The 17959-nt window shown below is 38.8% G+C and overlaps 1 protein-coding gene across 1 annotated transcript in view; it reads right to left on the bottom strand.

The window, feature by feature from the left end:
• Window positions 1-726: 726 nt before the first annotated feature.
• Window positions 727-17959, bottom strand: part of HMCN1 (hemicentin 1) — a 211653-nt gene continuing 194420 nt past the window's right edge. Inside the window, exons 99-107 of the mRNA XM_052801508.1 lie at window positions 14730-14849; window positions 14347-14481; window positions 13784-13897; window positions 13327-13452; window positions 12380-12508; window positions 6923-7273; window positions 4020-4139; window positions 3249-3375; window positions 727-2146 (exon numbers count right to left, since the gene is read on the bottom strand). Of these exons, the coding sequence (XP_052657468.1) occupies window positions 1780-2146; window positions 3249-3375; window positions 4020-4139; window positions 6923-7273; window positions 12380-12508; window positions 13327-13452; window positions 13784-13897; window positions 14347-14481; window positions 14730-14849 (1589 nt within the window). The 3' untranslated portion in view covers window positions 727-1779. The remainder of the gene's footprint in view (window positions 2147-3248; window positions 3376-4019; window positions 4140-6922; window positions 7274-12379; window positions 12509-13326; window positions 13453-13783; window positions 13898-14346; window positions 14482-14729; window positions 14850-17959) is intronic.

Genomic DNA, 17959 nt, shown 5'->3' with positions numbered 1-17959 from the left:
GTTAGGGGAAAATCGGTAGAGCTTTCACTAGGCATCATTAATAATGTCAAAGTATAGAGTCAAAATTCCATTGCAGAGCAATTTTACCCTGTTGCTAAAAATGTACTTTAATTGAAATGAGTGAAATGAGTTATTCTTGGTCCATTCCTTGCATCCCAATCATGCAGCACAGAAACCTGAGAGTCTACAGTTCAGCCCCTGTGGAGTTCTCAACCCGAGGGCTCTGCTGATGTCTCTTTCTCACTTAGAAAACGGCAAAATTTTCACAGTGAACAATGGTAATTTCCAGTGGGCTCCAATCTTAATGCCTTTCAATGATTTTGTTTCTTTTTTTCTTTTATATGCACTGGAATTATAGTGACTTATTTAATGTTTGGCAATGAGTTCAGTATATTTATGAATAAACACTGCCTTTATATGCAACAAAAATTTAACTCTTGGCAAAATCCATTTCCTCTGAGGAAATGAGATGTCTCCTAGTCAGTTGGCTCTGGCTGAAGTAAGAGGTCTTACAGTAACTACACCCGTTTCCCTGACTTTTTTTGAAAAACTGAAGGATGTGGGGAAGCCAGCAGTGCAATAAACAGGAGACCTGGCTGCATCTGTGCATGCTGCTCCCCACTTTGCTGGGCATGCTGCCTTCTGCATTCTCCACCAGCACTAAAGGCAACTGCTTTACAAATGGGAAAGAATTTTTTTCAATGATAAAACTTGCAGCAATCTATCTCAAAGGCAATGGGAACCTTTATTTTGATTATTTTCAATGTATTGACATTGTCCTTTTATGCAAACTTAACTGTAAAACACTCTTGAGATACTGCATAGAAAATACACATAGGAAAAAAAACATATCTACACTTTCATAAAAATAGAATACATCTTGGTAAAATTACTTGTGTACAGTGTATTGACATTATTGAACCAAACTTACATCATCATTGGAGAAAAATGTTCCATTTGCAAAAAAAAAAACCCAAAACATTTTAACTGAGTTGTGAGTACTGAAATGGATATGGTTTTGAGCTAAATAAATGGCTATACCAGAATGTCAGAGTAAAAAAAAAAAAAAGTTATAAAATACCTGCGGTATAAAGCAGATGTAGCCCTGTTTTTAATTCCAAAAAATAGTGATGTCTCTAAACTTGCAGGGAAATCAAATGTACCAGTTCCAAATTGTACTGTAGATTCTTTAGCTGAAAACAAACTTTAATATCATTTGTTTCAGTATTTGCAACCATTAGCTACAGTGGTTTTGAGCACACAACATAGTGTATTACAGCCCTAATTCTATCAGGTATTTTGATTGATAAGGAAAAAAAAAAATCTAACAGATATAAAATTGTAAAACACTTAGCAACCTTTAAAATATGTAGACCACTTGAAATTATGGTTGTTTTTTTTCTTCTGGTTAGGCTTTTCTTTAGTTGCTTGCAACAGAGACTGCTCATTGCTTACTGCTTTGACCACATACTTCAGCTCATACTTGGATTTTTCTGCTCGTTTTCAGGACAAACTGTGGAAAATGACTACTCCAGTGTAATAAATAAAGCAAGTGGTAACAGGTCCTCAAAGCCATAGATTTTCATCTTAAATTGGAATAATGGGACTGAATGGGCAGCCTCAGGGAAGGAGGAAAAAAGAAAAGAGCATAGCACCACTTCAAGTGACATGGTTCACAACTGTTTGGCAGGCAGTAGAGTCAGTCTGGAAGTGGTAATACCCACTGGCATTTATGAATGTGGTTAAAATACTGCGATTACTGTCAAGTAGTTTGGGTGTTTAATAGGGATAGGCTGACACAGCTATATAAACAATGAAAGTTGTCTGATACTCAATATTTCCATCGATGCTGTAGGATAAGGCTCTGACTCCCATGCGGTAAGTCTTTGGCTCTCGCAGCGGTTGGGTGGTGAACACGACTCCTTTCAAGTTCTCATCTCTCAGGGCAAATGGGATTGCTGGGTCCTCATCTGCCATTAAGAAAGTTGTCCTTGGGTGCATGACTTGATCGTGAGTATAGGCAACCAGCCGGATTAAATCCTGACCAGCAGCTATGCCAAAGGGGAGGGAAAGGAGTTTGTATTCCAAGGCATAGGTACTCAGATCACACTCCAAGTCGTTGGCTGGGCAGTTTTTGAGACAGAACCTAGGAATAAGCAGAGCACTTTAGCCCAGGGAGAAGGCACAATATCGTAAGTGCTGCAGTAGGTCTTAAAGGAGAAATTCTTCCTCTGTTGCAGTATGCAGATTAAAACTTCTCTATAAAGATAATATGCTCATACACTCTTTATCCACTGTTCCTTTAAAGTTGCAGCCCAATTTAATTTCCCATTTTCCCCTCAACAGGATCATCTCAGAAAGTACCAAGAGGTAATGTAAAGATATTGGATACAATATATGTCATTGAAGTCAATAGTATATGTTTTAGTGACCTAGCTCTTAGAGTTGAAAAGGTTGATTTAAAAGGTAGCAGGCAGCTCCATTTGAGGTTTCTGCATGTTAGATCATAAAATAAAGAATTTGGAATGAAGAAGGGCAGAGTAAATTTTACTTCTATTTATCAAAAGTCAAAAGAGGCGATCTTTGCTGGCTCTGCTTGTCAGCGCTAACAGAGATCAAAGAACATTATCCATTTCAAGTTAAGTATCATTCCAGTTCAGTTTGATCACAAAAGATGGTTTCTGACTATGTAGCAAGCTATTTCCTTGAGTATATTAAAAGAAATTAATACGTTTTTTCCAGAACAGGGAAATAGAGTAACTTAAAAATAACAAAACTACTCACTGTAGCATTATTTTCATGACTAAAAGACTATTTTAAATGCTTTGAAATTGATGGTAAGTTGACCCTTCAGAGAAGTAAGTCAGAAACCTTAGATGCAAAGGCATGCTCGTAAGTGACAAACAAATGACACCGAATCGACAGAAGGAATCACAGCGTGCTGCCCACCAGGGTTCATATCATAAAGGAACATTCTGGTGCTGTTTCCTTTTGACCTAATAGTAAAGTGCTGCATGGATACTGAGCACCAGCCAGCTTGCCAGCGGCCACTGCTGTCTGGTTCTGCTGCGTGGGAAACATGGAAAACTGCTGCTCAGGAAACCAGCAATCATCTCCAGCATTAATGCTTTACCTTTTGCTAGTATGAGCTTCACTGGTGTCAAACTTAGATAAAGTTTTTTTCTGACAAATACAGGTTAAGGATTCAAGCTTGGGGTGGGTGAAAAGGGGCTGAAAATAAAACGTACCCAGAAAGACGCTCTCGCTGATAGTTTGGTGGACAAGGTGTGTCTATGCACTGGTAGCTTCCTCTCATGTTGAAACACATCTGATTTGATCCACAATTAATGTTCTGTTCAAGGCACTCATCAATATCTGAATGTAAAAAAACATGCAAATAATCAGCTGCTGATACTTAGATGAATTTAACAGTTAAAAATTAGCTGGGCCAGTAAAGGCTGGGCAGACTGCAGAATGTACCTTTGCACACAGGGAAATCTTTCAGCATCTTGTCTTGCTGTTTGAGACACTGGAGCCACTAGTTCCAATAACATGCGTTTATTATTGCTGGCATTTTATTACTGTGCAGGATGGTGTATTGTTAAAAAGCTGCCCTACAGCCATGATCCAACATAAACTGTAGTTGTCAACAGAGGCTAATTAGGTAAATTTTCTTTTTTTGTGGATCAGAAAAATCTGACAGTACCTTTTTTTTGACAGAGACGGGTTAAGGATTATTTTGGGTTTGACCCTAGAGCTGCTGTTTACTTGCCTGGAGTTAAATCTGTAATGTAAGGTCACATGAGGAAACTTCAGAGAATAAGAAGTTGCAATTGTCTAATTTGCTGGTGTTTTATGAAGCATTAAAACATGAAATATAAAAACTTCTGAAACTGGAAATTTTGAATGCCGAATCTCATACAGCAAATTCAAAAAGGTGGCTTATACATGTACTGAATATGATTTGTATCTTATTTATTTACAAATGTATTTGTGAGAACTCCAAGGGATCTCCATACCTTGACAGGCTTTGCCATTGGGCATAAGGCGATAACCAGATGGACAAGTACACTGGTAACTTCCCAGGGTGTTTATGCATTCGTGCTGACAGGTATCTCTGGTTTCGCATTCATCGATGTCTGTGGAAAGAAACATGAACATGTACACATCAGGATTATTTGACCCTGGTACTCAACTGAGGTATTTTTTGTCCTATTTATATACCAGCATATGGACAGAGTTGGCAGAAGTTGTCTGGATCTTGTTTTCTGATGGGGTTGAATGTGTAAGACTAGCAAGTCCTTTCACACCTTACCGTTATACCTCTTTAATAATTAAAGTCAGCTTTCAGGGGATCCTCACCTCTTTTGATAGCAGCCATAATAAGTATTCTAGCTGAAGAGACTAGTCCTGATACAGAGTTCTGGGAAGAAAGGGGGAGGTGCAATCTTTATACATCGACAAGGTTATACAAATACAGTCTTGCCCCCAAAACCAAACGGAGCTGCCTGATGAGGTTTTAGGCAATATGCTTAGGAAATGCCCAGATTAGTTATCTCACCAGAGGAAGCCTTGACAATGGGGGAGTTGTTCTTACAGTTAATCCCTCCTCAGGCAAAGCTGTTTCCCCTCCAAACTGATCTTCCCAGTGCCATGGGGATGAATTAAGCTCAGTATCTGAGAAGACTATCAGTGAATGTTCATAACTCTTTTTTTTAATCTCCCTCTCAAATATAGAAGTACCAGACCACTTTATGTAAAATTTTCAAAGCAGACTAGTGTGATTTAGACACAGATCATACATAATTATAATTTCTTTTGAAACATCTGCATAATTCAGGACAGCAGTAGAGACCCTACTCAGGTTGGTCTCATACAAGAGTTAAGACTTGCATGATTAAAACAGTGGAAGTCTTTGCTTCCCCTCTCTTTGTCTGATTTACAGGAGTTACATTAGATAAAAATGCAACCACAGAAGAGAAACAGATGTGACTAGAAATTTATGGAATGTTAGCATCAAATCCTGATGGTTGTCTATTGAAATAACTTTCTTTAAAAAAAGCATCATTTGGGTGTATTTTTCATATTAAACAGTAATTTTTAAATTTAGGTGGTTATTCCAATGAAATGGAAGTACAAGAATATTAACTAATTCAAACTGGAAGCTGCGGTGAAGATCACAGATTTTAGCTTAACCCTTTCATCAGCGGTAGCTATTTTCCTAGGTCTTTCAATTAAATTGCTATACCCATAACAAACTGCATGTATACAACTACTGAAATGTCTTTATAATCTAAATACAAGGGTTGATGTCTGCCTGTCTATAATTTTTATTAATAAAAGTATATTCATATTTTCCAACATTATATATTGCTATATAATTCTAGCAATAATTCTGGTTGCTAGAATCTAGCTGTAAGATCACTGTCTTTATCCTGGAAGGATATTGTGCCTCCTCTGAAGTGTCACTGGCACATAGCTAATGCACCACAAACTGCGATGGTCAGTGCATTGGGACAAGCTCTAGTAAGGCCTAGACTGTGGTACCTATTCCTGAACTCAGCAGCATTATTGCAAAATAACTTAACTGAATAGTTTTTTTAAGATACTCCAAATGTGAGTTAAGTTGGCAAAATCTGGCTTAAGAGAAGCATATTTCAAAAGATGAACTCATTTTTATTATCGCCATCTGTCCTTTTTGTAGAGCATCAGGTCTGGTGATCCCTCCTGGAAGATAAGGCGACCCCAGGCTCGGAGCCCCACAGTGGTCCCTCTCCAGCCCATGTCTGTTTGGCTGTCTGGGGCAGGGAGGGGAGCATGCTTCAGGGAGGCTGGGAGGGAGTGCCCAGTTTCTGGCTCTAGACCAGCAGTTACCAAGGGTCTAGATCCACGGACACTAACTACTGCCACATGAGAAAAACCTGACATTTCTAGCTTTTGAGCAACAGTTTGTTGGGGTTTGGGTTGTTTTTTTAACTTCTTAATTTCTTCACATTTAGTACAAATCGGTCAATGAACAGTACGGGCTGCTGTTCCTTTAACTTTCACAAGGAGCTGAATTAAATTTTCGATACCTGTGAAAATAGCAGCATGTCACTGCAAAACCTCAGAAAAGCTCATGGAGTAAGGAGGAAGTGAACTAAATGCTTGATGGTTAGAGGTGCCAAATACCTTTGTTTCCTGTTGGTATAAAGAGTGTGCTTTGAGCCTTTGCACTTCTTAAAAAAAAAAAAAAAAAAGAAAAAAAAAAAGGGGGGGGCAGGGCTTGCCAGTTACCATAACTACCCTGCTCTCCTCATCATGGAAAAAGAAGTGGTCGTGCTATCATTGTCACAGCTTATGACAAACCCCTATTAGTTTACTTGTAATCAGTCTTTCCAGGCTCAGTGAATTACATTACAAGCCGCTATATATCATAACTACAGATAATTTAAAAGCTTCTGCTTATATTGCCCATACAGCCATGACTAACAGTTCTGTAGCAGTGCTGGCATTGGCCCTAGTGTGCTCAATTCTAAAATCTTTATTCAAAACCTTTTTGAACCAGATTATTACTACTGTCAGTGGGAGTCTCACATAAGCAACATCCCCAGGACTAGACTGGATCTACTGGTGTTTTCTAGTGTGAGAAAATTCACAAAAGTGAGCTACCATAATCGGAAGAAAGAGAATAGCAGAGGGAAATAATTTGCAAACACACAATAAGCAGCACAATTAAAACAAGAGGTTACAAGAAGGAGGTTTGAAAACATTTTTGCTACAACGTGCTCAGGAGACAAGAACATGCAGAACTCTGAATATTTATCAGGGTAATAAGAAAAAAAACACAGCACCACAAACCATCAGCCCTGGCATATATGAAACAGTAACCTAAGGATAAGGACCAAAACAAGATAATTGCATAGATATGACTGACATTTACCTACACATCTGTCATTTCTTGCCTCATAGCCTTCAGGACAAGTTTCTCTAATGTTCCTTCTAGTCCTGGAGAAAGGTATTCTGCTGTTTCTATACTCTGAGAAGGAGCTGTAGAGATTTGAGGAGTGCCTGTAATATTGTTGAGGTTGATAGTTGTCTCTCACAGGGGAGAATTGAGCATAGTTATAGCTATTGTAATAGGCACCATAATTTGGCAATCTCTCCAATCCAGCGCAAGATTTCGCATCACCTAATAAATGTTGTCCAGGTGGACAGATACACTTGAAGCTGCCGGGGGTGTTGGTGCATTGAAATGCACAGGGTTTAGGCACTTGTTCACATTCATTAATGTCTGCTCATGTGACATGATCCAGAGCAACAAACCATGTGGAAAGGAGAAAAAACAAACAACACCACATAACTATATGTATATATATACACATATATACTTATCTCAGTCTGTAGAACAAACTGAAGACATAAAAGTGAGATCTTGAAGGCAGTAAAATACGGCAAACACAATGCCAAGTAGGCTGGTTATTCTATCCTGTGCAGTAATACACCTTTACTCTTTCTGGAAGGCTGCTTGTGACATAAGACTGTGCTCACATAGGACAAGAACTCTGTGCAAAGTCTTGCCTCGAGTGTTACTGAAGATAAGATGTGGATATAAAACTGGGATCCAAGCCTGTTCCCCTGCTTTTGCAAAAGCAGGGCAGTGTGATAGCCTGAAAGCTGCTGGCTGCAGTTCCTACTGGTTACCAGAAAAGATGCAGTGTGAGAAATAAGTGGCCCTTAGGACCCATGCTGTTCATCATTTCAGCCTAAGCTGCTCACTACTACTTCAGTAATTATTTTTTTGTCTTAAGTGCTCCACAGATGGATGGGGGAAGCTGTTGGGCCCTTCTTTAAAGGAGGATACTTAACACGGAGCATTCTTGAGAAGTACAGCGTTAGAAATTCATTCAAACTGGCACCGAGGGAAGCTCGGAAGCTCCAATACAGTTATTGTACTCTGTGTGAGGTGAAAAATGGGGTCTCAAGGACGGACGGTGTCACAGGGGAAGGAGGTCAGGTATGTTCTAACCTTTCATGTTGTTATTGGTCATTCCAGCTATGAAAGGTTAGAGACTTAACAGTAAATATTAATTCACCTTTATACAATTAAAAAACAGAATTACTTTTTTTCCTAAGGATTTTTTTTTGAAGTTGCCTCCCTTTAAATTGTAATCCAAAGTAATTTGACCAACCCTAGCAGTAAATATCCATCCTTAAATCAGTGATGAGCATACAAAGCATGGTAAAGGGTTTAAGGATGTAACATGATGAGTGTCCTTCATGCAAAATAGAGTAAATATGAGTGCTCTTGGATACTGTAGGACCAGGCCTTCTCCCACAGTTTCTCTAGTGCTACCAGAAAGAAATTTTCTAAAATTTTCACTGAGTTACTTCAGGCCCAGCTGAAAATTTGACGTATACGGTATTCCTTTTCAAACTTACATTCATTCTTTACTAGAAAAACACAAAAATTTGCTAATTCCAAAACAGGAATGTGCAACTCTGCAATGATCAGAAATAAATAACCTGATATTAACATACATAACAACATATCTATAATTGACATATATTGTAAACCTTTTTTTACTAGAATTTAAAGATTATCTTAGTGGTGACTCAATAAGGGTTTAATTATTTCATATTAGTGGAAAGTGTGTATTCTTTAAATTATTACTGTAAAAATGCCATTAAGCTAGCTTTATTACAGTCTCACTTTGGTTCCCTCTGAACATAGTATTTTGAGCATAGTTTGTAACCCTCTGTCCTGGTTTCAGCTGGGATAGAGTTAACTGTCTTCCTAGTAGCTGGTACAGTGCTATGTTTTGAGTTCAGAGCGAAGAATGTTGATAACACTGATGTTTTCAGTTGTTGCTCAGTAGTGTTTAGACTAATGTCAAGGATTTTTCAGCTTCTCATGCCCAGCCAGCGAGAAAGCTGGAGGGGCACAAGAAGTTGGCACAGGACACAGCCAGGGCACCTGACCCAAACTGGCCAACGGGGTATTCCATACCATGGGACGTCCCATCCAGTATAGGAACGGGGAAGTGGGGGGGGCAGGGATTTCACCACTCGGGGACTGGCTGGGTGTCGGTCGGCGGGTGGTGAGCAATTGCACTGCGCATCATTTGTACATTCCAATCCTTTCATTATTGCTGTTGTCATTTTATTGGTGTTATCATTATCATTATTAGTTTCTTCTGTTCTGTTCTATTAAACCGTTCTTATCTCAACCCACGGGTTTTGCTTCTTTTCCCGATTTTCTCCCCCATCCCACTGGGTGAGGGGGAGTGAGTGAGCGGCTGCGTGGTGTTTAGTTTAGTTGCTGGCTGGGGTTAAACCACGACACCCTCCAAGACACAAATGCATGCTAAAGGTATTTAAAAAGTAATACTGTTCAGAAATGTAGTAGAATATTAGATTGCATTTTTATTAAGTCTTTAATACTTTATATGTTTTAAAGAATTTTGGGGAGTATTAATAATTAAATGTTTTGAGAGCTGGAAATCCAGGGATAATTACTGCAGAGTATTGCAGTGTTTTCCAATTGTTATTTCACAAACACGTAACTGAAACTTTATATATTAGTTGAAATATCATTAGGGTAATATAACTTCGTTTTTAGTATGGCAACAACTAATATGAATTTTAAGTTTATATTCCTTCATTGTGTGCTTAAGATGAAAACCGTGTTACTCATATACATGTAAAAGAATACTGAAACTCACACCCAACTATTTTCTAATTGCAGAGTTTAACATTCTTTACCTGCAGAAAATAGTGCACATAGCTATTGTCTAACATCTAACATTTTGTTCCCCTATACTCGGCACTGGTGAGGCCGCACCTCAAATACTCTGTTCAGTTTTGGGCCCCTCACTACAGAACAGAAAAGACATTGAGTTGCTGGAGCATGTCCAGAGAAGGGCAACCAAGTTGGTGAGGGGCCTGGAGCACAAGTCCTGTGAGGAGCGGCTGAGGGAACTGGGGTTGTTTAGCCTGGAGAAAAGGAGGCTGAGGGGAGACCTTATTGCCCTCTACAACTACCTGAAAGGAGGTTGTAGTGAGGTGGGTGCTGGTCTCTTCTGTCAGGTGGCTGGAACAGGCTGTCCAGGGAAGTGGTTGAGTCACCATCCCTGGAGGTATTAAAAAAGCACGTAGACAAGGCACTTCAGGACATGGTTTAGTGGGCATGGTTGATGGTTGGACTCAATGATCTTAAAAGTCTTTTCCAACCTAAATGATTCTATGATTCTATTCTATGATCTTTACAACAACCAATGCCCTTGGAACAAATTGTGGATAAACAATATAAGACTACCATAGAAATAATGAAAGAAAACACCTGAAGATTCGAGCAATTTCTTTCATAGGATCCTCCTGTGCAATACAACTAAAATTGAAGGCAGCAAGTCACTTGCATTTGTACCATAGCCATCCCTGGGGGAAGTGATCGCTGACCGACTGGTAAGCCTAGGTCTCCACTGGACAGTATCCCTTTGATTATGCACTATGAGTATTAAATATTTACAAGAACAAGGTGAAATGAATTTGAAACTAAAATAGCTAAATTCTCATGCATTCTTTTAACTTGAAAAATAATATTTCATTTTGAATTCTAGATAGCCTTGCACGTATTATATGCAAAAATGCTTTATAACAGCTTTTGATAAAGCCCTTCCTTCTATGATATGGCATGTTGAGTTCCAACACAGTAATATTGTAATTTAGTTAAATGGGCATGCATATATCTATGGGTGTTGTGATGACAAATGAACACCTTATCCCCATCTGACAGACAGGATTGTGGCACAAAGAACTTTACACAGGGTAAGAGTAGCACAGGTAGGAACAAAGTTCAATTCTTCTGTTTCAGTCTGGGGCCCTACTTTTCAACTCTTCCCTGTGCTCACTGGAAACATTAACAATAAAAACTGGATTTTATTAACACATGTGAACTAATATCTTTGATGCATCTATATTTTAAATATATTTTTAAGCAGATAAAAATTCAAAGGTGCATAAAGGTTATACTTTAATTTAAGAGGGAGCTTTCAGTGCTCCTTGGTCAGAAGACAGCTTTAGAGCAGCTGCTAGTGTTTTCTGAAAATCTGTAGTCCTAGACTTTATCAAGCTGCTTAATGTCAGAAATTTAAATGGTTTTAATATATGTTAAGGAGTCTGGGATTGATTTTATTTCAGTAGAGAGGCAGCTGGTGGAAGTAATGTCTTGGTCTACAGCCAAACAGTTTCTTACTGCAATTTAATCTCTTTAAAAAAAAAAAAAAAAAAATCCTGGCTTTTGGTACTCCAAAATCTTAGGTTGTTTAAAAAGAAAAAAAAAAAAAAATCCTGTTCTTCAAAGCAGCTGTTTATCACTTATGAAAGCTAATCTTTAAGAAGTCATCACAGAGGAATGATTCTCGGATAACGATACATAAGACCAACTGAAACCAACTTCACTTAGTGTCATACACCAACATTCATAAATCATTATTATCAGGGCGGATCAGCTATTATATTTTAAATATTCTACATAAATACAGAAAAGGTGAATCTAAATGATCCTAGTGCCATCCTGAGGTCTGTTAAATGCCAGGGGAAGTGTTTTATGCACTTGCACTGACACCATACATTAAACTCTCTTGCTATCCATGTTAGAGCTGTGAGAGCATCCTTCAAATGCTACGTATGTGTGTGTGGGAGAAAGCTCTGCATGTTTTTATGCCAAAATGTTCTACGTAGATAGCACAGGGGAGTAACTACATGGTCAGCATTCCTTTGACTGACAGGAATCCTCCTTCCCTGCTGTGATCCACCTAAACCAGAATGGGGAGTGTTGAGTGATAAATGCGTATCAGCTTCCTCCACTCTACCCATATGGGGAACACCCTTTGCAATTCTAATGGGTGGGTAAGCATGTTTGCTTGCAGAAGCGAGTTCTGGGTGTTATCGTGCCTCTTGCAACACACTTCTTTGGGTGTTCTCCTTTAGGGGAGTCCATCACCCCCTGCTTGACTGCTTTCAGGTGTGAATCAATGCAGTCCAGGGTATAGCCAGGCATATTTCACTGTCCAATCAACTAACAAATCTGACCTGATTTTTATAAATGAAGCCTCTTGCGGAGCGGTAGCTCACCACATCCATCCACCAGTACTCTGAGACCCTTGCATGCTTTGTTTTCAAAGTATGGACCTATAACAACCTCCGTTTGGAATCATTTAGTTTTGACTGTTTTGAATGGGACGCTTTGTTTTAGATGGGTAATTTTGAACTTCAGTGCAAATTTGTCTATAGAGCATAGTCTTCAAATGGGATAGCATTGTTGGATATGTTGCAGCAGAAAGGCCAGACAAAAGCAGCAGCAGAAAATATGTGATACTAATGTGATTGGACAACTTACCCACACAAGGTCTTCCAACTCCCTGGGACCGATACCCTCTTGGACACACACAACGGTAACTTCCTCGTGTGTTCTCACAAATCTGGTTATAGCGGCACTGGTGGGTTCCATCCCGGCATTCATCAATGTCTGCAAGCAACAAGGCAAGGGGAAGTAGTCAGATTTTTCCTGAAACTTCTTACAGCTTTAAACTTCTTAATGTACAAGGAATGCAGTTAAGCCACAAGTGACTTTGGCCCTCTAGATAGATTTAGCCTCTCAACATATACTTTTCTTACCTGGTACCATGATTAGACATTACTCTATAACAGTTTGTGTTATGAATCACAATCTTTCACAATCTGAAAGCAGATTTTGAGCAGATACACAGATAAATTTTTCAACTGTATTGCATTTACACACACTTTTCCTGTTAATTTTCAAAACTTGTCATTGAGGTTTCCAATGTGATCAGCTACTCTCCAAAGAGACATAATCCATCTTCCTGTCATATCCCACTAGAAAAAAAGATTTGGTAGTATGTATAACATCGGTTATGTTTAAAAGCATCCCTGATAAGCAGCAAGGACCTGTGATTGTGATTTACAGCTCCTGAGTCAAACTCTTAAGAAAGCATTCACACATGGGGCAAAACATTTCAGTCAATGAACAGTTCATAGAATTCAAGGTGACAATGCAGAAAAGATGCTGCGGGAAACCTTACTGTTCTTTCTTAAGAGCAATGGAATATTAGAAGTGGCAAGGATACAGCTATTCTTTTAATACCCATTACAAAAAAAATTAAATACCTATGTTCCCATAAATGAAAAAAAAGTTGGTGCCTTAATATGTGCCAGTCTTCACAACTGGAGATGGACTGTCTCTAAGATTATTGTTTTAAAAAGAAAAAATTCATCATTGTCCCTGTGTTTACCATCATTGTACAGTACATTAACACTTCTACTCACCAATACAAGTTCCATTTTCTGCTTTGGTCATTCCATTGGGACACAGATCAATGCACTTATAGCCACCACGGGTGTTTTTGCAAAGTTGATCAGGCCTGCATACGTTCTGCCTGCACTCATTTACATCTTATTAAAAAAAAAAAAAAAAAAAAAAGGCAAGAATGGAAATGAACTCTCTTCCTTATGCTCAATTCCTAACGAGCAGAATAATCCAACTTTAATTATACTGTGTACATGCATTTGAATGTACTTTGTGCACATTTATCAGTCAGCCCAATTCCCACTTCCTCTGGCTTTTAGTACTGCTTTACAAACAAATTCAGAAATGCGTACTAGGTATATCATCCATAGTAGGATTTTCATTCATAAAGATTTCCAGTAGCAAATACAGCAACAAATAAATGTTGAACTATGTCCATTGGAAAGAGGGAATGAACATTCAAAAATTCATTCATACCCATGCATTTTCTGCCCTTTAGCTGGTATCCTGGATCACAACCACAGTGGAAACTTCCTATAGTATTGAAGCAACGCTGATGACAGGAGTTGGACTCTTGACACTCATTAACATCTGTTGAACAATACAAATCCTTGATACCATAGCTGTGAATTGCCTTGTCATCATTTACCTGAACAGTGTTTTGGTTGAGTCAACATTCGGGACTCTGCTTTGAGCTCTAGTTATTACAATATTGAGGTACGTTCAGAAGTGGTTACTTCTCTCATTTCTTTGTAACAGAAAATGCACATGGGACACAAAAGCAAGAATGTTAGGTTATTCCCTGATAAGTTTTAAAATTTATTTCTAAAGATGGAAAAAGCAAAAGGTTTAAAAAACAAACAAACAAAAAACCAACCACACAAAAAACCCAAACCCAAAAAACCCCACAACCTTAAAAATGAAAATTTATAGATACCTTATTGGGAAATGCATCTTTTAAAAAGTTATTTTCAATTGTGTGAAAGACAGTATTTTCAGTTTCTGAAAGCTAACACCAAAAACCAGAGAACTCTCCATACCTTGGCAGCTAAATCCATCAGCTGTCCTCCTAAAGCCATTCCCACATCTAACCACGCAGCGGTATGAGCCAATGATGTTTTCACAGTCCTGGCCAGCGTGGCAGGTATGTCCACCTAATGCACACTCATCAATATCTACAATTAAAAACAAGCTGTAAACCTCACTATCTCAAAGTGAAACAAAGATTAAGCAGCGTCTTGAGCATGATCAACTACGAAATACTTGATTGCAAATATATTCAGATATAAAATAATTAGAATACCACCAATAAATTATACTCTTATAATAAGAAAATGGCCCAGCCCAAACAGAACATTTCCCTAGCGATTTAAGTGCAGTGGGGCTTTTGTATCCAACCCATCCACAGCAATCCTCATCTTACCCTGACACGTTCTACCATCCGCAGAGATAGTGAGGCCTTTTGGACAGGAGCAGTAGTAAGATCCCATGGTGTTATGACAGGTATGGGAACAAGGATTTCGCACAGCACATTCATCTTCGTCTGGAACAAGGGAACATTTGAAAAACCAGTGAGACTTCACAAGAATTTACAAGAAACTATACCAAACAAACCGTTCATAACAGGTATATGTCTGGTAGACCCACGGGGCAAAACTAGAGCTAGCAATGGAGCAGCTTCACAGAAATAGTTCAGCGGTGCATTCTCCATGCTTGTTTTTACGGTTACCAAACCTATACTAACACGGCTTGCTGAAATCTTGCTTTAGCTCTGCAAGACTGGGTCACTACCACGGTAATGAATGTTTGAGACAATCTTTTCAAGAGAATCTCTTTACAACAGAAAAGATGGGTTTCAGTGTTAGACTTAAGATTTCCTGGAGATGTGGAAAGATTACTACATGTGCCATATTAAAGTTTTAGAACTCGTACTGTTTTACAGATGATACTGCAAGTGGTTGTTATGGGTTTGTGTGGTGCATTTTTTTTGGTAGCGGGGAGGGGACGGAGGGGTGGCTCCTGTGAGAAGCTGCTCAAAGTCAAATAGTAAGTTCATGTACAAAAAACCTCTCTTGGCAGTATTGAATGCTGTATATTAACGCTGGTAGAAAAAGCTTTAGTTAAAGCTGCTAGAGGCTTGTGGAAGATGCCTTTTTTTCTTCTTATTGTAAACACCTGGTTTTCATCATTCATAGTTTTACAAGAATCTGAATTATTCATCTGAAACGTTCAGTACTTTGCTTCTGCCTATTAGGATTCTGTTGTGCAAAAGACTCCTCCAGTGAACAAGAGTTGACTGGGTATTTAGCAGGGTGGATTGTCTCAGCATGATAAATCCCTTTTTCTTTGTCAAAGGTAAAGATATACAAAAAAAGGAAAAATACTTGTTTTCCCTTCAGTTTCAATGACCTTTGAAATAGTTGTATTCTCTTTTAACTGCTTTCAGAATGAACTCTGCCTCTGAGAAATCAGTTTTCTTCTCAGTCCTCCTGCAAGAGCTGCACACACACAGTATGATTGCAGCAGCTCAAAACAGGGCACTGAGAACACAGCAGCCTGTTTGCAGTTTAAATATAACAGGAAGAGTCTTCCAACAAATAAAATGATTGCAAAAATGTAAATTGTTCAGCAAGGCTATGGTACATCACAGGTTGTGCAGTGCTGATCTAATTCTGAAAAAGGAATAATCTGCAGCAAAGGCAGGTTTCTTGACCTGATCTGCTGAAGGAATAACAAGGCAAAATGAAGAAAATAACCAGCTTTAGTTGTTTATCATCCAAATATCTTTCTGCTATATCAGGAAATTTCTAGGCATTGGTCTCTGTTTGCCTAAAATTAAGTCCGAGGTTAGAACTGAAATATCTATTAGGATTTTGAAAGCTAAAACTGGCAGTCCACTTAATTACCTGTTTCTCAAGGGCACAGGTAGCTGGGAGCATGAATGGTAGCTCCCTTCTGGTAGGGAGTTAAGTTCTTTACCTTCCCTAAACAATCCTCTTTCACAGCATGGACGACCATAATTAAAAGCTACTGTTATAGGGCTGGGGATCTGAATTAGTCCCCATATCCTTCCTCAGGTGTGACTATGCTTGAGGTTGGTGCCAAGGTCAAGCTTGGGAAAAATGAGTCTTACAGAACTCCGTGGATTTTAAAAGCCATGAATTAAAAGAGGGCAGGCAGTAGTAGGGATTGGGAGTTTTCTGTTTATTTGATTCATCCCCCTTCTAGACCTTAAGTTAAGTTTATGGTTTGAATTAAAGTTAGATTATAAGACTCTAGTTATACAGATTTGTGGCTTTCAGTTCTAGGAAGGTATCTGGCAGGGCTCGGTTGGTCCCATGTACTGTAGGGATTGATCAATATATTGATATTACTAAGCGTATATTTGGGATCAGGGTTAGGGCTTTGAAGCTCGGGTACTAAGAGGTTAAAAGGAGGGCTGACGTTTGATGAAGATCTTATCTTCTGTGTTATTGTAGGAACTGATCTCAAAAGTAAAATTCAGTTTGGGGGGTTCATGCTATTGAGATCCTCATTTATGGCTACATTAAGTTGTCCTGGTTTCAGCTGGGATAGAGTTAATTTTCTTTCTAGTAGCTGGTGTAGTGCTATGTTTTGGATTTAGGATGAGAAGAATGTTGATAACACATGGATGTCTTCAGTTGTTGCCAAGTAGCGTTTAGACTAAGTCAAGGATTTTCCAGTTTCTCATGCCCAGCCAGCAAGAAGGCTGGAGGGGCACAAGAAGTTGGGAGGGGACACAGCCAGGACAGCTGACCCAAACTGGCCAAAGGGATATTCCATACCATGTGATGTCATGCCCAGTATATAAACTGGGGGGAGTTGGCAGGGGGGCGCAGATTGCTGCTCGGGAACTAACTGAGTGGGTGAGAGGGTAGTGAGCAGTTGCATTGTGCATTACTTGTTTTGTATATTCCAATTCTTTTATTATTGTTATTGTCATTTTATTATTATCATTATTCTTTTCTTCCTTTCTGTCCTACTAAACTGTTCTTATCTCAACCCATGAGTTTTATGTTTTTCTTTTTTCCTGATTCTCTCCCCCATCCCACTGGGTGGGGGGGAAGTGAGTGAGCAGCTGCGTGGTGCTTAGTTGCTGGCTGGGGTTAAACCATGACATCAGTATATGTTTAGTAATAGCATTTCAGTGTATTTAATTAATATTCAATTTATATGTTTCAGTTTCAACCTACATTTTCAGGTATTTCTGTGTTTTATTTGCTTTCCATATCACTTACTGTAATGATTGGCCTCATTCTTATAATTGAGGTCAGCATAAGGATGTGGGCCGGAGTTAGTATTTAGGCATCTACAGCTTTAAGAACCAATAAGTGTGGGCAGATATGAACCACAGCCATGTATTTTACTTTTATAAAGGGATTAATCTCTGGCTATAAAGAAGATTGGGTTTAGGTTTCAAGGATTTAACAATTCAACACATCAATATATATGTTATCTGGGGACTTAAGAGATAGGGTTAGAGTTAGGAGAAATCCGAGAAGTAAAAATCTGATGTCCTTCTGGAATCTGTGGGTGGTGGGAGCTGAAAAAAAGGTTTCAGAAAACTTTTATAACCCAAATCTTGAAGAGCGTGTACTATTGCAAGGTTCTCCAGAAGTTGTCTGGTACCAG

This window comes from Harpia harpyja, chromosome 11, assembly GCF_026419915.1.
Source record: "Harpia harpyja isolate bHarHar1 chromosome 11, bHarHar1 primary haplotype, whole genome shotgun sequence".
Taxonomy (NCBI): domain Eukaryota; kingdom Metazoa; phylum Chordata; class Aves; order Accipitriformes; family Accipitridae; genus Harpia; species Harpia harpyja.
The sequence above is the reverse complement of the archived record's forward strand: the minus strand, read 5'-3'. Positions and strand labels throughout refer to the sequence as shown.